This window comes from Sinocyclocheilus anshuiensis, unplaced genomic scaffold (genome assembly GCF_001515605.1).
Source record: "Sinocyclocheilus anshuiensis isolate Anshui unplaced genomic scaffold, SAMN03320099.WGS_v1.1 scaffold1536, whole genome shotgun sequence".
NCBI lineage: Eukaryota > Metazoa > Chordata > Actinopteri > Cypriniformes > Cyprinidae > Sinocyclocheilus > Sinocyclocheilus anshuiensis.
The window spans coordinates 81,957-104,298 of record NW_015555801.1 but is presented as its reverse complement, the minus strand read 5'-3'; the positions used below and the strand labels follow the sequence as shown (position 1 = coordinate 104,298).

The window sequence follows — 22,342 nt, the reverse complement described above, 5'->3', positions numbered from 1 at the left end:
ATTTAATTAAATACTGTAAATATATATTATTCACATGCTAAAAAATAGAAAACTGGATGGATGGATGGATAGATAGAAATTATTTGTGAATATATAAGATAAAATAAAATTGTTATTTAATTAAATATTGTAAATATATATATATATATATATATATAATGCATAAGGCTTGTAGCACAAACAGTGCAATATGAAGTTGAATACTAAGGGCAATGTGTTTGTTTACATCCCTTAAATATGAGCATTAGCAAAAGTGATGCTTGTCTTAGCAAACACCCCTAATAAACAGAAGAAAACAAACACACTGAATTTTCTAGCTGATGTTAACATTGTAGGCCAGGCAGCAGCACTGCATGGCAGCACGGCACGATCCCCCCAGCCCAAGCCTTCAGCTTTTCGTTGTTTCCTGTTGGCTGGTCAATGAGTCGCGATCGCTTCTTGCACTGAAGTCGACTGGAGGGGTGGGGGTCGCAAAATAAAAGAAAACAAGTGTATCAATGAGAAGCGAGACAGGCAAAAACCCTCGCGAGCGGGAGGGTGTCGGGCCCCCGCTACGCGCTGTGACACAGCAGAGGGGGTTATTAAAGAAATGTTCATGCCCCGCGCTGATACAGGGAAGGACGTGCGTGCCTCTGTCGCCATCCTGTGACTTTCGTTAGATGTATTTTTGGATCACACAGCTGCAGCGAGTGCAGCCGGCGGTGTCAGCCCTATTCTTGCTTCCCCTTAGTTGGCACATCGAATGTGGCGGACATGAAATGCGGCATGATGTTGACTTTAATCACGTTAAACGCTGTAATTTCACGTCCGCCGGTGGGGGTCGCAAAATAAAAGAAAACAAGTGTATCAATGAGAAGCGAGACAGGCAAAAACCCTCGCGAGCGGGAGGGTGTCGGGCCCCCGCTACGCGCTGTGACACAGCAGAGGGGGTTATTAAAGAAATGTTCATGCCCCGCGCTGATACAGGGAAGGACGTGCGTGCCTCTGTCGCCATCCTGTGACTTTCGTTAGATGTATTTTTGGATCACACAGCTGCAGCGAGTGCAGCCGACGGTGTCAACCCCATTCTTACTTTCCCTTAGCTGGCACATCCAATGTGGCGGACATGAAACGCTGAGTGATGTTGACTTTAATCACGTTAAACGCTGTAATTTCACTCTTGTTTTCCATTGGGAACAATATTAAGCCAACCCTCTGTTTACGACGAGGCCGATTAGAGTGACAATTATATTATGAGAAGCCACACTTGTGGGTCCTGGGAGCGATTTTGTAATCTCGTTGCTTCCTTTTGAGTCTCGAAATGTTAATATAGTTCAAATGGATTGCAATAGTAGAGGAGGAAATCAACTGAAGGCGGTTACGAAATGGTTTGCGATTTCTGTTGAAAGCAAAACATTTCCGCATAACAGCGTAATTTTGTTTACGAAGGAAAACGGGAGGGGTTTCAAAGTGACATAAAAACAAATAGACAGATGGGTCGGGGAGGGGCGGCTCTCGCTCATTATTTTGATTTGTGACTCTTTCGTATTTTTCTCCAGCTTTGTCCACTGAGGTAGAAGGCATGAGTCTGTGTTCCACGCAAACCGCTTGTTAGCGGCTTGAGGTGAGCTGGTTATAATGACTGAATTCATTAGCGCTGGAGTAGAAAAGATTGTATAAAGGAGACAAAAAAGGGGCGAGTGAGAGACAGGAAGAGGAGGAGGAACCAACATTGTGGCAGCCTCTGACCCTGGCGCATTCAGTTGGCAAAGTGTCGTTAAGGAGCGTGACAGCGACCTCCGTCACCCCGCCAGCAACGTGACTTCTTCACCCGCCACCTCCGCTTCCTCCCGTGGAAGTTGAAGGTATCTCAGGGGGCTTGAAAGTGCTACCTTGCTTCTTTCTACTTTATGTTCTCATAAAGAGTCTGGAGGTTGCCGGGTCACTGTACTGTTGGTTTTCACAAAAATTATTTTAAAAATCTATGATATTCCAGCATGTGCCCAAAGACAAATCCTTCTTGAAGCTCATTTGAAGTCCCAACCTTGTCACATGGCCGAAATTCATCAACTTTGTCGCAGGAGATCACTGTAAGTGTGAACAGCCCTTTTGTCAGAGTATTACTGTATATACAAAAGAACAAGAATATGAAAAAGTAGCAGGGCGAAAAAGGTGGCAATTATCTTGTCTCAAAGAAAATGCCTACAGATGGAGATGGAACTCGAACTGGCTCCGCAATGGACAAAATCGGAGCTGAAGCAATTAACATGACAACACAGAAAGAAGTGTGTGTGTTTGCGTGTGTGTTCAAGGAAGGTTTATCTGACAACCGATACAAAGACACAACAGAGCAAAGAGAGAATCCAGACACCTCAGATCAGCTAGACGTCAGCTCTTATTAGAGTTGACATTAACTTTCGTTAGTGCTTGTGGTACCGCAAGCCGCAGCCTGTTTAAGGTGGTTTGATGAACTCCAAACGATTTATAAAAAAAAACAAAAAACAAAAAAAAAAAAAAACATGTTAAGAAACATCAAAAGATTCATGGAAGAAAGTGGTAAATTTCCTTTATGTTGCAGTGTTACCTTCATCCTCAACATAAATTAATAAATACAAACACAAACATATAATTAAATACATAATACCAAATAATTAATAAATAATTTTTACAATTATATAATCAATTATGTAGTAATAATATTAATAATAGCAATGAATATGCATAAAAATACACACACACACACACACACACACACATAGTCATATTAATTATTCATAAGTTACAAGTATAAATAAATACTAAGAAATCTGAACGTATATATATATATATATATATATATACATACACACACACACACACACATATATATACACATATATATATATATATATACACACACAGGTGCATCTCAATAAATGAGAACGTCGTGGAAAAGTTCATTTATTTCAGTAATTCAACTCAAATTGTGAAACTCGTGTATTAAATAAATTCACTACTTTACATTGTAGCAAAGTGTCATTTCTTCAGTGTTGTCACATGAAAAGATATAATAAAATATTTACAAAAATGTGAGGGGTGTACTCACTTCTGTGAGATACTGTATATGTATATATATATATTAGGGCTGCTCCGATTGATCAGCTACCGATCACTATCAGCCGATAATCGCTTTGGGATGTTTGATCGGCAGTCTGTATGAAGGCCGATCTAAAAAAAAAAACGATAAGCTGATGACGCGTCTGCCATGAGAGGTCTGGCACGACATGCAGCGGCACCGTCTTGGGTGAAATAACCGTACTTTAGTACTGTACATTTAGTTCTGGAACTAAAGCGGTGCGAAAGGCCCTAATGTTGAAAGTGAGGTACAATTCATATTTCTTCATTAAATAACTTGTAGTAATTTGAAAACTTTCTGTGAGACATACTTTCACAAACAGCATAAGTGAATCACCGCGCGCTCTCTTTCTCTGTCAAAATGCGCAAATGGCTTCAAATCACATCGCGTCTGCACTGCACTACAAATAGCAAGCGAGCTGCATGCTACACAGTTGACACAGGAATCGTCACTTGCACAATCGAGGCAGTGTCGCATTGTCACTAAAGTTTATAAATTGCAATTCTTTTTAATTGTTGCCAGTGTTTAACCATTCAGCGACCGCGTGCTCTCCTGGAGACCGTACGCTCATTCACACTCGCAGTGCACACACATAACGGCAGGTTCACATTACTCCATTTGCAGTGCGTATGCGGTGCATATTTTTTCCACAGTCATGTTAACGGATTAAAGCGTTCACACTAAACACGGTTGCGGTGCGGCAGTGCGTTCCAGGAGCGGTGCGTCTGCAGCAGAGATCGAGTCTGTTTCCACTGCAAGCACTGAATTTAAGTGACAGCACATTGTTTGCAGTAAATATGAACATGGATTGACATGAAAATGTAGTAATTACACCATAAATGCTTATAATTAAAGTCTACCGTGTTTCACAGTCAACACATAGGCTATGGCTTTTTGGCTAGGTTTAAAGGAAAAGAGCACTTTTAGATAAACAAGGCAATAATAAATGGCACTCGTGGAGGTAGGAAAACAAAGTTCTTTATGAATCATGTTCTTTATGATTTAAATGCAAAAGAAAAGGGTTAGGATTAGGATTCGTACCACACACGGACTGCATGCACACTGCAAACGGAGTATGTGTGGACCTGGTGTAAAAGGCCGCCTCACAATCAGCTCACGAAATCAGGCTTGTCTAAAAAATGCCCACCTCCACCCCTCAAATTAAAAAATCCCCTCTCACAAGAGTCACCTAAGAAGGGTATTCATTTTCAAAAATGAAATTCAGGCCCTGAATAAATGTCTAAAAATCTTGATTGGATCATCACTATAAATAATTCTACATGATAAAAAGGCTTTAAAAAGATTGGTATTGGTGATCATATCGGCAGATACTGCTTTCTGTGATCGGGACAGACAGACAGATAGATAGATAGATAGATAGATAGATACAGATATAATTTTTATACACGCACAAATTATATAAATTCAATTACATATTTTGGTAAACAAAACATAATATTATTATTTAAATAACACACAAAACCATAAAGCCATCTATCATATTTATGGCTTTGTGGCGAATTAAAATGCTGGCAGGGCATGTATTGTAGATAAATAAATAAATAAATATTTTAAACTGCTGGTCTGAAATGCTTATTGTCGAAAAAATTTATTTTGTGGCACTGCAAATGGGGGAAAAAAAAAAAGTCAATCTTGGCCTGAAGGAACGATACAAAGAGGACCGTGTTCTGTACTTGCCTAACAGAAAAAGAGAGGAGAACAAGGAAGAGGGAGAGAGAGAAAGAAAGAGCTGAAGGTCTAATCCAGATCAATTGTTTTCCCTTTCTGAATATCTCTCTCTCTCTCTCTCTGTTTCTCTGGTCTCGGCAGAGGCACCTTTAGAGATCCTAATAGCAGCACATGGTGTCGGTCTCTCTTTTCTCTGGTTTCTTACCTTCAGGAGATCTATTTCTTTGATGCAATCTTGCCGAGCTTTGGCATCCATCAAGTCGAATATCTATCAAAAGATCAAAAGGGAGAGAGAGAAAGAGGAAGGAGAAAGAGAGTTATGGCATAAAGACAGAAAAAGAAAAAGCAAGTAAAAAATGTTACTGGTACTGGGGTGGTAGAGCAAGAAGAAGGGGGTACGTCACACTGAAACCCAAAACCCCCAAACGCCTGCCCCACCACATCTACACCCCTCCTGCCTCAAGCATCCCTATTTTGCCAGATTCACCTGTGTTAATGGGTCAGAACTGTGCAAGACCACAGGGTTCATTTTATGTAATGTTTCACAAAAATACAAAATACAAAAATCACCATTTATTTATTTAATTACATTCATTCATTTCTCTTTTAATTTCTTTATTTATTAGTAATAATTATAATTAAATTACTGCTAAATTACTACAAAAAGATTGTTTTGATTCATTTATTGATCTTTGAATTTATTTGTATTCATTTAACTTATTACTAATTATTTATATATTTATTTGTATTAATACATTTATATATTTCCCGAATTAGTTTATTAGCATTTTTTTTATTACAAATTATTTATATTTTTATTTACTTGCATTACATTTATTTATCTTTTATTTATTTCTTAATTAAATATAATTAAATTAATATTTTTAATTATTTAAATAAGAAGTTTCATGTCCACATTCTGACAACACAATTTATTTTGCTATAACCGTCTGACTTTACATTTTGCCATACTTATTGTAAAACAAGATTGTTTGTGCCGTTTTAGAATATCAAAAGCTGATTATGCCGACAGAATGTTAGATGTATCTGTTAAAACACTGTTTTGATCATGTCTGTCCTGATTATAATAAAGCACACAGTGTAAACAGCAAACAGAAAATCTTATGAGCATCTCAAGGCAAAAGTCGAAAAATCAAACGAAAACTTTCAAACCTAAAGCGAGTGAATCTAGTCCAAATATTCATGCAATCAGGGTTGCACAACATTTGCGTCAAAAAACACCGATTATAATAATTATAATCACAAAAGGTGCAAATGTTGCCCATAGTGGACTGGACATCCAACCTGACAGCTTTGAACCATGTACAAAATCCGAGGGATTGAAGTTGATTTGCATTGCAATATGTAAGAAATATTATGTATCTGCAGCAATAAATCTTGAATTTTCAAGCCAACAAGTGGCATGAATGAACTGCATTATGGGATATATTCACTGAGTCAAGACTGTTACTACCAGTCATTTTTAATGGCATATACAAAAATGCCAATTGTTTCTGGGCTCATCATTAGTGTTAATAAAGTCAGTGGTAGCGACAGAGTCGACTGCTGTGTGTGCGTTAGGAAAGCAGAAGCGATAGTATCCAGGCACCACTCTTTTAATCTTGAGCTTGCAAATTATTTCTTCCAGCACGTCTGCTTTGCACATCCGGAGGAAACTGTGGAGCTTTTTTTGTGCTGGCTGTGTCTGTGAATATGCTTTATGGCAGGAAAAGAAACAGATTCAATCATGATTATCAGTGTAAGAGCCAATCAGATGCCTGCTTCTGTTCGAACGAAATTTGCAAAAATGTATTTATGGCTGTGTTTATGAAAAGAGGGTTTTGCTGCTTTCCAATCAATCAATCCAGTAATGTTTTATCTTATAATAATGTTTTTGTTATGCAAGATTCATGACTCAATGTTCCAAAAAATGAACAAACAAATTAATTCATTAATTAATTAAAATTCCAGATTTGATTAGCCACTGACGTTAGATTAAACTCATATAAAAAGTGTTTACAATTTCCTTCAGCTGTGTAATCGTGTGTTGCAGCAGAACAAATGTTGTTAATCAAGATACAAAATACAACAAGCTTCCATCCAAACATGAATCTCTCAAAGTGGCTTTTGGACGGTTCAGATTTATGCTTCAGTGTAAAAAAAGAAAAGAAAAGAAAATTATATTTATTTTGTTAATTACACAGACTTAAAATTGTTAATATAGCAACTGAATATTTACAATATATTTACTTTCAATAACTCTGTTAATTAAAAATGCTTAAACAACATTATTAAATTGTGATATTAAGTGTATGCAATTAAAATTATTACAAGTCAATACTCTGTAAATATTTGATCACGATATTAACATTTAATAATATAAACAAACAAAATTTAAAAACCCGGCATTTTCAAGCCATTTCAGAGCAAATACACTGGCCAAAATATCAAGAAATATTGTAAAATGTTCAAAAATAATATATATATATTGAGTTTTTATTTTTATTTTTTCAAGTTTCAGTAATTTTGTTGTTTTTGCCATTTTTAATAGTTTTTTTAATGCCTATTTACTTTTTATTAATTTATTAATACATTTTTATTTTAGTTGCCTTGACAAGTATACACACACACACACACACACACACACACACACACATATATATATATATATACACACACACACACACACACACACACACTTTACTTTATATGTATATATACTTTATTTTGATTTCAGTTTATTTTATTTCAAGTGACAAAATGTTTACACCAGACTTTACCAACATAAAACATACACTAAAAATATAATTGCAGAGATACTGTAAAATATACTTATTTCACGAATAAAGACACTTCTTACCTGCACTTTTTTCAAAGCTACCGGTGTATGGTCTAGCATGTATGTAGCTCGATAAACCTCGCTGAACTGTCCCCTTCCGATCTTCTTTATAATGTGAAAATTGGCTAAATTGTTATAGCCCATATCCTGTTGGATTTTCTGAAAATGAAGAACAAAAGAACATTTCAAGAAAGCGAAATGCACATCACACAGCTTTCGTTTTATGCTTTTCCGTTTGTCTTAAACTTAAAAAGACAAAACAAACGTCCCCACAGATCGGCCATTGCCAGCCGAACTCCATGATTGTGTTTGTTTATACGCCAAGAGAAGGAAGAAAACTCTGGAGGGCATCTGGGATAGGTGTCATTAGGGCGATATGTCAGGACAAGAGAGTGTGGGAACGAATCAACATTAACCATCCACTTTGAATCCAAAGCGCAATATGAAACTTTGCCGTATACTGTCTGGACGAATCAGGCGAGTGGTGACATCCCTACTTCTGAAATGACTTATGCTGGACCAGTTAGTGACAAACCGCCCCGAGTGATTTTCCCAAGAATCCATGCAGCGCCTTGACACTTGCGCTCTAAAATGAAAAATCTAAACAAAACCCGGAATTAGCCCCTCGGAGATGGCGTTAGCAAATAAATTAATTAATTAACACTTTGACCTTTAGAGGCTTTTCAAGTGTAAACTTTAATCCCGCAAACGTTCTGGCAACTGGAGGTGACAGATAGTGGAACGCAATGTCATGTCGTGGAGAACTACCCGAGGACGGCCATAAGACGGCCTTGAAGGCAAATTACATTGTGAAGATAGGAAAGGGAGGGGAAGGATGACAAAATCGTATTCTTGTAAACATGCTAAATCTCTTTTATTTATAGTCATGGAATGCATTTTAATATTATGGTTCCATATTAAGATTAAGCTTCGCTCAACTCCCCGAAACGTTCATCCATTAGGATATTCAGTCGTAGCAACAAACGCCTTTCTTTCTGTCATTCTTACAATACCAGAATACTTGGACGATCTGTCAGATCCATCAACATTATTGTGTAAAACTCTCTGATATATATAACGGGTTAAACTGAAAGAAATGAGTTGCAGGAAGCACTGCAACTTGACTAGACGCCAGAGGGGTGGATGTAGATCAAGGGGCGACCAATTTAAGAATTTCATTGTTTTCTAACTTGACAGCTTTAAGGGAAAAAAAAGGTGTGAGCCAAAGAATTGCCCCATCCAATTAACACACTGAGGTAGCTTGTTTTTCCATGTGACAACACGCTCTCAGCCCCTTCTTCCAGGGACACATCTGGTGCAGCAGAAGCAGCGCTCTCTTTCTGCCACCGCAGCGGAGAGAGAAAGCTGGATCTGACTAAATTTAACAATATCAAGCTAATATCCAAGACACCAGGTTTCTCGGCAACGTGTAGTTATTTTGTGTCAAATCCAGAGAGGCTTATGAAAAAATGGTTATATGAACATAATAGCAAGTTGGAAAATTCATGTTTTTCATGGTTATACAAACCAAGAAAAAATAAAAATAAAAACACAGGGTAGCCTAGGGGGTCAATGACAAATGTATTCATTCATTAACAACAGTGTTGTTATCGTTTACTAAAGCTAAAACTATTAAAATAGTTTTTGTTAATTAAAATCTAAAATAAAATATAAATATTAGATTAAAAACATTCATAACGAAAATGAGAAATGTTGCTTTGGCAACTAATTAAAATTACTAAAACTGAAAAAAAAAATAATAATAATAATAATAATAATAATGACAAAATCAAATAACAAAAGTCACTGAAACAAACTAAAATTAAAACTGAAAATATAAAATAAAAGCTAACTTAAAATATTAAAATAGCATAAATAATGCTAAAATAACACTGATTAAAGTATTAAAATTACTTACTTTTAATGACGACAAAAAAATACAAATATATATTTATATAATATAATCAACAAGTACTACACTTTCGTCAGCCAAATAAAAACCATGTGGAGTAGGAAAACAAAACAGGAAATTACATCATAGAGGACCTACGCGGACGTCATGTGGTGCAATTAATGATACATATTATATTAACTAATTAATTCACAGTTAATAATACGTAACATTTGTGTAAAAAAAAACTTTTACCTTAGAAAATATATTTATACTTTCTTATATTTACATTATTCTTAAGTTACACCAAGTGATTTAGAGACATGAAATTTAAACTTTTGAAAATAACAATTTTCAAAACCATATGATACCCACATATGGCACGTGCTTTAAACTGGATTTTTTAAAGATTTTCCTTTTGTTTATTGCGAACACACTTATTTGTCATTGACCCATAGAAGATACATATGTATGGTGTTGATTTGGTCAGCAGCGGATGATCCGCAGAGGGCCAAGGCATTGCTTTTCACTTCCCGCATGGTCGCTTGACAAATGTTAGCATGAGCCTCTAAAGCGGCATGACAAGCGCATGCTGAGAGCAAAGTCGAGCTAATGTGTTCTGGCATGCGGCTTGCTAATCACACATTTACATATGCAATGACCTACATTTCCATGTCAGCTCGCGAACTGTCCGGCCTGATTAACGACGGGCACCTCCCAGTGCCGGGGAGGCCGGCATAGCGGCGGGAGGAGGCCAGAGGGTGGCGGCTTTTTTGGCAGCCGAAGGGACGCACTGCCAGCCAGGATTAGGCCTGACGCGGCCCGAGCTCCAGACACTTCATTAGAGGTAATCTGTTTAGCAGTGGGCAGTGTATGTAAACTTCACAGGCCATTTGCGGCACCTTTCTGCCCCCTGGCCTCGCCTTCAAAGGGCAGCAGGGGCGCCCTGACTGACAGCTTGTCTCATCCGTGGCTTTGCGCTGTCACACAATTTAGAGCACTGAGCTGACACGAGATGAACCGCAGCAGCCGAGGATCTCCACGACCGCCAGGGTCACTCGACAGAGGCGTGACGCGGTTTGTACAGATTGCAGCTTGCAGGAGGGGCGGGAGCTCAAAGGGCTTGTTGCCGCTCTGCGTGAAGTGGAGAAAACAAAAATAACGCATGGAGGTGGGAGGAAAGGGGCCAAGAACGGCTTGAATTGGGATGCTGAACAACTTTCACGGTAAGCTTTTCATTAAGGTTAGGGGTGTGCCGATAAATCGATTCATGGATCGATTCTGCGATTTTCTGAATGCATCACGATTCTCTCTCGAATCGATTCTGAGCTTAGTTTTTAACAGCAGATGGCACTCTAGGTTAGATTTTAACCGCACACTTAATGCTCACGAAGAAGAGCGCTTGTGTGTTCGGCTGAGTCATGCAAGTGGTTAAATGTACTTGCACCTCAGCTTTTATGCTTTTATGACGCAAGATTAATGTAAACGCAACCCAATGTGAACACTTGTAATTTCATTCAACCTTTTCGAAATTTAAGAACGGCTGTTTCTAAAGCACGCAGTGCCATCTGCTGTTAAAAATCAAGCTCAGAATTTATTCCAGAGAGAATCGCGATTAATTCGGAAAATTGCAGAATCGATCAATGAATCGATTTATCGTCGCACCCCTAATTAAGATGCGGTCAGTAAAAATATTAGGGGCAAAAAGTCTGTCTGTTGTCAATAGCATAGTAATGCAAGATGGAAAGCTCACATAGAAGTTACTTTCAAACCAAGCTGCTTTCTGTTGGTCAGTATGGCAATTTGTGTGACCAACTTGAAAATGAGCGAAATCTGCATGGGGAACTTTTTCTCCCAGAATGACAAAATATTACGAAGCAATGGTAATGTGCCCACGACAAATGGATCATTGCTGCTCTGTGGCAAGTGGAGAAAACAAAAATAACACACAGAGGTGGGAGGAAAGGGATCGAGAACGGCTGGAATTGGGATACCGAACAACTTTCACAAAAATCTTTTTATTAAAGGGGTCCTATTATGCTCTTTTACAAAGTCTTGATTTTGTTTTGGGGGTGTACTAGAACAGGCTCTCATACTAGGTTGTTCGAAAAACAAATTTTTTTCACATATTTTACATTATTACAACACCTCTCTCCCCAGTCTGGCATGAATGGCTCGAATAGTTCCTGTATCAAATGAAGGCCCGCCTTCTGAAATACGAAATGTGCTGTGATTGGTTAGCTGGGCCAGTGTGCGTTGTGATTGGCTCCACTCGGCGCCTGGTCGGGAAATGTCATGCCCCTTACCATAGCCACCTGTGAGCTTCAGTGTAAATATTGCATCAAAATCAAATCAATTTGAGCGCGATTTAAACCCGGATGATTGTAACCACTCTAAGTTCGTCTGCCTTGGGAAAGCTAGCGTGTCTCCGACATAGTGATAACACTCGTTGCCTTCTCTAGTGCAGCTCAACCAGGTCTCGTCCCATTCGTCGATATTTGTGATATCACAAATCCCAGAAAATATGCGTTGTAGTCCAAACGAGTCGTTCGTTGCAGTTTTTGAAAAGTGATTTCTGTTAAATAAAATATCTCCTTTTGAAGTGGACTTTGAACTTTGTAACTTTGCAGATCTTTTTTATGCTCAAACAGCAACATTACAGACTAACTAAAATTGAAAAAGTGAAAAAGCATAATAGGACCCCTTTAAGATGCGATCACATTAGTGAAAATTTGGGGGGCAAAAAGTCTGCTGTCTGTCGTCAATACATTAGCGAACAATAATAAAGTACAGCTCATGCAAAAGTCACTTGTGTAGCACGCAACTTTCATTAGATCAACGCGGAAAATTCACGTGACCAACAAAAAAAAGAAAATCTGCAAAGGGAACATTTTCGCCCTCTCACAAACTCCCAATCTCATTGATTCCTATTGGAATGACTGGATTCCCCCCCTGTGAAATTTCGACAAAACGATAAATGTGACCACACTTTGAAGCCCAAAGTATACTTATATTTTGTATCGCGTACAGCTAAATTAACTGCCTTTCAAAGAATACTCTGAGTGAACAAGTGCTCAAAACATGCGCTATTTCTCTCCAGAAGTCATGATCGAAAAAGATGTCTCTGTACTCAATCTAGAGTTGCTCATATATCTTTACCCCTTTACATAAGAGCTTGTCAACACGAGCAACTAGTATTGTTGCTTCTCCGGTACTTTGTCATTGTTGTTCCATCTCATTTTCTTTTACGAATGTGAAACGACAGGCCTGTGCATTGCTGCCACCTTGTGGACAAACCAACTAGTGCAAAAAAAAAAATCTCAAAGTTCATGTACGAACTGAGCATTTGCTGAGAATGCCAAAAAAGGGCAAAAAAAGATTGTCCATGCAGATTTTGTTAGAAAAATCTAACTGAGCACATACAGTAAGTGTATGTACTATGCTGATGTACATGTAAAAAAAAATTAAGTATACTTTTGGGCTTTAGACTTGAACTGTCGCTTTGGTTAAATAAAAAAAAAGGTCAGAGGGGACGGAAGATGCAGCAGAGCATGCTGGGGAAATGACTCAAAGGGACAACACATCACAGGAGCAACAGCAAAGCATGGAGGGTTGGCCACTGGTGACACAAGTGTAAAAAGAGAAATGCAGACGTGCAGCCGCATGACAGGGGATGCGAGATAGGAGGAGAATGACGGAGGACGGGGCAGCAGCAGTGTGGAGACTAGGTGTGAGCTGACAGCACAACACTGCCAGAGGTTGCCAAGGAAAGGACAACCGAAGCGCGGAAGAGGTGGTAGAGTAGCAAGACGGCGCTTGGTGGTGGTGGTGTTGGTTGGTGGGTGATGGAGGGGGGATCTTCATGGTGGGGGAACAAGGCAGGAGATCCTGTTCACATCCTTTTCATCAACGTCTCTCTCCAGGCCCGGCCCATGCAATATTTATACCTCCTTCGCCCCGCTCCTCTTCAATCTGCTCCAGTATTTAAAGCCCTTGCTTTAAAAGGGGATTTTGCTTCGTCGAAAAATCCGCCGTGACGATTCAAATCGGATCTGAAGATCTCACCCTCCCACTCGCTCGGAGAGCAAATGCACCATCAAATATGCACGGCTTACCGACTCATCCGGCATCTCCTATGCATATCCATCAAACCTTGGGGACTTTAAGATATGATATCGGCGTATGTGTGATTACATACACAATTCAGCATTTTTTAGGTTGCTTCTTTTTTCTTTCAAAGGAATACAAGTCTATGTTGGATGCTTGTTGAGAGTCTTGTAAAAGTCATTCTCTTAAGCTGTCACGGTGTAATCCATTGCCAGACTTACCTTGAGTGTTGCGTTCAAACTAATGTGAAATGTCTCTCATGGTTTATTGATGACAGCGGGCATGTAGTTTTCACTATCAAAAAACTATCAAATTTAGCACAACAAGACATTCAATGTCTTCCAATGTCTCACGGAAGGTCACAGGATATTGGATTTTGCCTAATAACTAAGGTTAAAAAAAGCCACATTCTGATTTATCGGCTAATACCTTTTAATAAAATGAGTACGTTTAAACATTTCAAGAGACTATGTGAGCCCAGAATGTATAAAGTCCCAGAAGCAGTTTATTGTGTAATCAAAAATCCCATAAATAATTGGCAACCAAAACAGTTCGTGGTATCTGGAATTTCATAATATATCAGACTCCTGTAGTCTCTATGCTTGGGTTGTTCTATCCCATTTAAAATATTTAAACATATTCAACGTACCAATTTTAAAAACTACTGGATTTTGTATTTTTCCCCACATCAGTTATCGGTATCTGCAAAATTCAACATAAGACATTTGACGTTTAAATGACATTTTGAATGCGATGCTCAACGTAAGTCTAGCAATGCATTACTTCATGACAGGTTAGGATTACACTTATTTTCTTGGGGGGGAAAGCAACAAAAATTAAAAGTCAAAACTAAGTGTGCTTGATTCAAGCTTTTTTACTTTTGTGAAAACAAAGGATAAAATGCTTAGAATCTGAATTGTGTATGATTCTTATTCAGAAACTAAAAATTTATAAAAAAAAAAAAAAACAGAAACAAAGAATTTTAGTTTATGATGTAACTTGTGATTACGTTAATGGTTCTTGGACAGTTCTTGAAAGGGTTCTCTCTTCCAATGAAAAAAAATAAATTAAGACTTCATGCATTTAGCAAGACCTTTAAAAATAACAAGGCTTATTTATTATTAAAAAAATATATATTTTCAAGATGAAAAATGCAAAGTACATGTCAAGCAAAGTTTCTATTTTTTTTTCTTTCAATTTAAAAAACTGTGTTCTTCTATAATAAAAACATCCACAGTAAGAAAAAAAATAGTGGTCAATAATGACTTATTTACACATACAAGAAAGATGCTGCCCATGTAAAATAAATAAAAAAAAAAAAAGTATTGTATTTGATAAATAAATGAAGATACCAAAGTTTGGTATTTGATGTTCAAAAAGCTTGTATCGGCAATGATTACTCAGTAAAAAAACATTCAACCTCTAATTTGAACACAACTCATGACCTACCACAAGACGACTTACAATAATTGAGTCGGATGATTGGAGGGAATTAGTCTGGAGGGTGTGAAAAGGAAGTACGACAAAAGAGAGATTAAGAGAGTGAACGAGGAAGAGAGAGAGCAAAAGACTGCTAAAAGCAGCAGATTTCCAACACCTCTGTCTCTGGCACTGGAAACACATGATGGCTCCTGTGTGCAGGAAACGCTGCTTGTGCAAAGAGCAGAATCTCATTATCACCTCTCACCCGGCACAGCGGAGAGACAGCCGGAGCAGACCGCCGCCTGTCTCTCTGCGGGTGGATTGACAGACACGGGGAGATTTGACGGGGGCAGATGTGGATGTGGAAGAGGGCGACAGGCTTGTGTTACATGCTGCTAAGCAAGCAGGTGGTGAGTCAGGATGGTAGACGCCAAAAAAAACCTCAAGTGGCTTTATAGAACGCCTATATAACGAGATTACAAAGAAGGTTTGGCTAGACTGTGTGTGTTTGTGTTTATATTTGAGAGAGCACACAAACCTGTGGCTGAAACACTGGCACCGGTGGCTGCTGGCCTTGTGATTGGGCGTCCATCGTGACAGCAGCAGTCCCTTAGACCCCTGCGAAACAAACAAACAAACAAAATAAGATGCATTGACCATTCCCGACAGGAGCAAACCTCCTTCCTTGTAATAATCTCCAGTGAACATAGACGTGCGAATCTGGTAATAGAATTAGGGTCTGGAGCAGCGCTCCTGACAATCACACGCTGCTGTGGAAACAGTCGGCGCGTCACCTCGCCTGAGGAACCCGATCCGCTGAGAACACGACACCCATTGTGTTAATGAGACCTGTCAAAGAGCCACGGCACTGGAGACCCTTCAAATTGAATAGTAAAACTCAATTGTTAAAACTTGTAGCCCATTCGTCGAGCACCAAAGCAAATTATTGGGGGGGAAAAATTTTTTTTGGATGCTAGTAACCAAATATAGTGTGGTCAGAATACTAAAGACACACAATTAGAGTTAAAAACGAAATGTACTACAGCAGGTACAGTACCAGTTCCACCACCAAAACTCAACATTATAATCAGCTATATGATCTCAAAATTAGTCAGTTAGTGATATACTGAGATATCTGCCCATATTTGGCCATTAAGAAATGTTTGATAGGGCTATACAATTTGGACCAAAAAATGATTTGAAATGCACTATGATTAGTGAACTGAAATGATTTTTTTACTCAAGCTGAAATTAATTTAGCCAAAATCCAAAGATGAAGTTTCAGTAATTACATTTATTTATCTGGGTAATTAAACTCTATGCTGTTCAGGGTATCGTGTTCTAGTGAAGTTCTTCAACAATGAACTGCTTCTCATTATTTCAGCTGAACAAATTTTACATACTCATTTTTGATTGAAGGTTAGCCATTGACTTCCATAATATTTTTGCCCATACTATGGAAGTTAATGGCTATCATCTACTGTTTGGTTACCAACATTATTCAAAATATCTTCTTTTGTGTTCAGCAGAAGAAAGAAACTCGTACAGGCTTGGAACAACTTAAGGGTAGGTAAATGATGACAGAATTTTTATTTTTGTGTGAATCATTTCTCTAAATGTTATTCTGGCAAATATTTTGAAGAATGAAGTCAGGTTATAAATGAAGAATGAAGCCAGGTTTTGTAAAATACTTAAGTGCTCAAACTTAAACTTAGTGCTTTTTAAAAGAATCAACTTGTACCTCTTTCAGCGACCAAAAAGTAAACCCAGTGCTTTTTGCATTCATATTGTACCTGCACATAAAAGTGGACTCACTTCTGTTTTTGAAACAAAAATAAGAATTAGCTAATAATAAAATAAAATGAATAAATGCATTTAAAAACACACATATTTTAATTTAATTTTAAATTTTTCACCTTTATATTTTATGTTAAAACCCCTTTTCAAACTGAAAGAAGAGCTTCAGTTTCAGTGAGTAGTTGGCAACACTTTTAATATGCTTCTCACTAAAAATCTGGTAAAAAGAAAAAACTGCAAATCTGTCTGCTAAAATGGAATGTGAACGTTTCCGATGCACATTATAAGCGAACAACTGTATGGACTTTAAGTGATCCAAACCTAGTGCGCATTTTGAGATTAACTGCAACCCTAATCATTGGCATCTGCAAATATCTGTTTGCACACAGTTAACGAAGTTAGCTAACTAACAACAAGTGGTCATTTCATCTAGTACCAGAAACAACATACAAAAACCTTGTCAATGAAAAACTGACATTTTGTTTTCAAAGATTTTTGGTGCTATAAGTATTGCGTAAATTGTGTTACTTCACATTTAGAGTAAATTCAAATTTAATTCCGAAAATGTGCACATCTTATTCAGTATCATTAAATGATATTATATCTGTCATCCTGCTCTCTAGGTATCGGTTTTTGGCTATTAAATTAAAGAAAAAAAATGTCACAACCACAAATGTCAACCCAAAGATTCCTTCATTACTTTTACACACACACACACACACACACACACACACACAAAACCTTCAATAACAGCCACCCATAAAGCACCTAGTATCAGTTGAGTCTAGTGCTCCTGGAAAGCCTACAGAGACATTAATGTGGGCACAATAAAGCGTACGCGCACGTAAGAAACAGCGAAGATGTGTTGTCTTTGCAGAGCCGACGATGAGAAGGAATAAATTAGGCCTGAGCTTTCGTCGGTGACAGAGAGCAAATACAAAAGACGGCTGCACATTTTTCTTTACATCAAGCCAGGAGATGGGCCTGTGCGTGCCGCAGCCATCAAAATTTTTAATGATTGCTCGGTTGTCACTTCACTGCGGCACGCAGCTCGGGTGAGCTTGCCGTGTCCTCGCTGTACTGAAGGAATATGAGCGAGGGTTAAAAAAATAAAAAAGAAACACTCTTTTCATAGAAAGGCCATTTACATGTCGCTCACTGCAGTGAACGTCCGTCTCTGCGCGTTGTCAGGGCTGAGTGGATCGAGGAGCTCGAGCCAATTAAAATCCCTCATGCCGGTGAACGGAGAAACGGAGTTGAAGCTGTCACCATGGCAAAATAATATCAGCCTGGTTTGTTGAAGGTTAATAACACTAATTAAGCACCAACCCCACGTCTGAGATTTGAGTGGCAGTGTGAGCAAGACAGGGTTTGGTGCCACCGAAGATATGTTTTTGTTTGCCATTTTTTCAGTTTAGCTAAATTTGTCTCCACATTAAGGATTGTGGAAACTGCTTGCGTGACGCATTTTCTCTCGGGAAGAACTAGTCGTTAAAGCCACAAATTTAAACAGCCTCTCTACAAGTATGTAATTAGTATTGAAAGAGTACGTTTTTAAATTAATAAAAACACCCGAGCTCCCAAAAAGCATACTTAGGAAACCCACTTTTTGTTCTTTCTTTACGAAACTTCAAAATGCGATTGAGGTGAATGATTCTGGGCACTAATTATCAGTTTGAGACAGCAGTCAATGGACGCTGCTGTTGGCGATGTACAATGCTGCTGTCGTCTCACTATTATGATTAAAAAACAAACACAATTTTACGCAATTACGTGAATCAAAATGGCAAATCAAATTTCAAACACGCTTTGAATATGAAAAGTTTTTTTTTTCATGAATAATGATTTTAATAATTTCTTATTCATTTTAAAACATTACAATTGTCTTTCCCTCTCTTTCTCTGTCTCTATGAAACAAAATAATTGTATAAAACAAAATAAAAAAAACTAATGCTGTAATGCCAAAATGTACTTGTAGAAATTAATACAATAGAATTTAGTGTTTTAATTTTAATAATATATATATATATATCAGAGGTTGCGTTAGTTATTTTGACAGACAGGGTCGTAAAAATTCCGTCATAATCTATTATTACCCGTCATTTTAATTTGCATATTTAATTATAATAATACATTTAATTGCTTGCATTTTTGTTCACATTTTCCTTTTTTTTCATGAACAGACTGTGCGTCACTTTTCATGTTCAACACCACACCCACAGTAACAGCGGAGGCCACTAAAAACAACAAAATATGCTAGGGCTGGGAAAAAAAAAATTCTTCTCGATTTTAATAGATTCTCATTTTTAACGTTTTCATTTTTTTAGTACCGACTTGGTACCGAAATACCGCGTCTTTTGACAACACTAGCTTGCAGTTTAGCGATCTCCACTTCAATAATCTATTCTCAGAAAAGTGTGATTCATCAACTGTTCATTTACGACACAGAGAGAGAGAGAGGCTGTGTATGTATGAATTACCACCGTTTTGCCGCGTTTCTCTATTAACCGTAAAGCTGTGGCTTTAATTCCTTTAGAAACAATGATGCTATCAGCTCCTTGTTGAGAAACATAATGTAGCTCTTGAGCGATTAAGCTATTTAGTTGATAAAACTGGGGGGCAGCGCTAAAAAGTTTGATCCTGAATGTCTGAGTTCGGCCGCAACGTGATCTGTGTGTGTGACTGCACCAAACTGCTTCTGTTTCACATAAAGTGTTGGCTGGTGTCACTATCTCGTGAACGCGCCGGTGGATCTCCACCAAATTCGGGGGATCCCTTCAGCTCGAGGAGCCCTCTCAAACGCCACCCTCCGCACGTCGGTAGCCCCCCGGGATCGCTTGATCGTTCGGCGCCGGACCGCAAATTTAACCACCCGTAACTACAGAACCCCGGGGGCTATCGACGTGGGGGTGGTCTCATTCGAAAGCGGGCCTCTAGACGTACACTCGATTTGCTGATTCTTAAATCCCAAGCGATTCTGTTTTCAGTTGATGAATGAACCGTACATTAGGGCTGCACAATTAATCGAAATTAAATTGCAAAGGTGATAAATCGTGATTAGGCAGAAGCTGCGATTGTCATGCATATCTTTCAGTGAAGCACGGTTCTGTGAGCAGTAGTAAATCTCCATCCGAAGGCCAGAGGGCGCTCTCGCACAGAAACTCCAAATACACCTTGCAGAGGAAACCCAGGAAATCCCTATAGCAGTTGCTGAATAAACAGAAGATTTAACTGCTTTCATTGATTCAACGTGACTAATAAACACACGACTATGACAATATATGGTTTATCGGAGTTCGTCTTATTATAATTTTTATTATAATAAAGTAAATAATAATGCAATGCTAATCGACATAGTATTCTAAGCAGTGATAAAGGCTATGAAATATGTTGCGTGCCTTATTCTGTGTAAGAAGCCACATCATCTCACAGAAGGATTTATTTTAAACACTCGACTGACATTATAACGTGAGTTTGGAGTAAAAACATGTTATTAAAATTTGGTATTTTCACGTGCTTTCAGATGAAGCAGCATTTACTACACAGAGCCGTAGATCACTGACAAGCTACGCAAACAGCATTCATAATCGCAGAACGGTTTCTTTGATTTCATAATCGCGAACGCGATTTTGAGTAGCTTGTCAGTGATCTACGGCTCTGTGTAGTAAACGCTGCTCCATCTGAAAGCACGTGCTGGAGATTTACTACTAATCACAGAACCGGCTTTACTGACAAGATACGCATGACAATCGCATTCGATTAATCGTGCATTAATTTTAGATATAATAATAATGATAATAATAAACAAAAAATGATATAATAATTTTTATATATTATTAAATATTAATAAATTACTAAAATATATAAAACATTTTTGTGTGTATGTATGTGTATATTTATTTAATTATTTATTTATTGTTTCTCTCTCTGCCAAAATTCACTTAACAGTAGAATTTATTAATTTAGAATAATAATAATAATAACAACAACATTTTTATATATTATTAAATATTAATAAAATTAATAATAAAATATATGAAATAAACAACTTTTATATAACATATGAAGTAAAGTTCAAGTTTCATGGCCGATAAATCACTCTGCACCAGCAGGTGTGTCAAAAAGTAAATTTTGACCCTTTGGTAGAGAGTCTGTCTGGGATTTGACAGTGGCAGCATGAGATGGGTTGCCCTGCTGGTTAGTTCTACTTCAGTTTCAAGCAGTTCAGTTTGAGACTGGCAGCATGGCTTCTTTGATTGACCTATTATGTGTCAAAATGACTTCAGGGCATCAGCAGTTTCCATCCAAAACCCTCATTAACAGAATCAATTAAACATGCCATATGATATCAGCACACAAGCACCCAAACAAGAATGATTACAGGAGCCGCATCCTCTGGAGACGACCGTATACACACACGCCAACAACACCCAACTGTCTAGAGAAACATTCATCTGCACTTTTTCCACTGGCTATTTACGGCGTCTGCAAGTAACACGTGGTTTACAGCTGCGTGCTTGTAAAATTAACATACTGAAAAGGGGCCGCGGCAACGACTAAGTAGCTATACATAGCTTAGCATGACAAAAGGGTCATTACGTGCCATGATGACAGTAGGCAACCTACTTGAAATAGAGGCTTGGGAGCTGACTAACAACTCAAGAGGCAGTGTTGCTGCATAGTCGCATAGAAAGATGTCAAAGTTTCCGACGTTTCATCACCTGCTACATATTCAATGTCATTAACATTTTTGAACACCCAATTTTTAACATCTAACATAAAAGAAGGTTAGAACTGTGGCTTGGTGGTTAGAGGTTCTATATTTGGAGATATGGTGCTCACGCTGGAAATTTAAGTTCCAGCCCAGCATTGGAATATTCCTAATCTTAGGGCCCTATGATTTCTGCGATGTGGAAAACACAGACGGAACTGAAGTATCCAGTCATAAAAATGGAATTTAATGCAGAATGCTACAGAATTCCTCATGAACTTCATCTCTAGAGCTGCGAGATTAACGCAGGTTTAATAGACATGCTTTTTGATTTTTCACTTAAATTTAAATTGAACTGATTTAAATTTAATTAAATCATTAAAATGGAATCCAGAACAATTAATTCAGAAAATATGAAAACTGGCAAAAAATTAAATGGATTTCATAGGGCCCTAACAACGTAACTTTTGTTAAACTTTAAAGGGGTCATATGATGCGATTTCAATTTTTCCTTTCTCTTTGGAGTGTTACAAGCTCTTGGTGCATAAAAAAGATCTGTAAAGTTGCAAAGACTAAAGTCTCAAATCCAAAGAGATATTCTTTATAAAAGTTAAGAGTCAGCCACACCTACCTAAAACGGCTCGTTCTAACACGCCCCCACATATCTACGTCACTATGTGGAAAGATTTGCATAAAGCCGCCCAAATGTTCACGCAAAGAAAGGCGGCGTAACTTTTATTCTCGCTGTAGTATTGTTGCCGCCGCCATGTCGTGAAGGCGCTGTGTGTTTCG

General features: G+C 38.0%; 1 protein-coding gene across 2 annotated transcripts in view; it reads right to left on the bottom strand.

Moving 5' to 3' along the window:
• LOC107674934 (serine/threonine-protein kinase Nek7-like) overlaps nt 1–22,342 on the bottom strand; it is an 84,439-nt gene that overhangs the window by 36,922 nt on the left and 25,175 nt on the right. For both annotated transcript variants that reach the window (XM_016469093.1, XM_016469094.1), the window contains exons 2-4: nt 15,581–15,660; nt 7,644–7,781; nt 4,989–5,051 (exon numbers count right to left, since the gene is read on the bottom strand). In XM_016469093.1, the coding sequence (XP_016324579.1) occupies nt 4,989–5,051; nt 7,644–7,781; nt 15,581–15,634 (255 nt within the window). In that variant the 5' untranslated portion in view covers nt 15,635–15,660. The remainder of the gene's footprint in view (nt 1–4,988; nt 5,052–7,643; nt 7,782–15,580; nt 15,661–22,342) is intronic.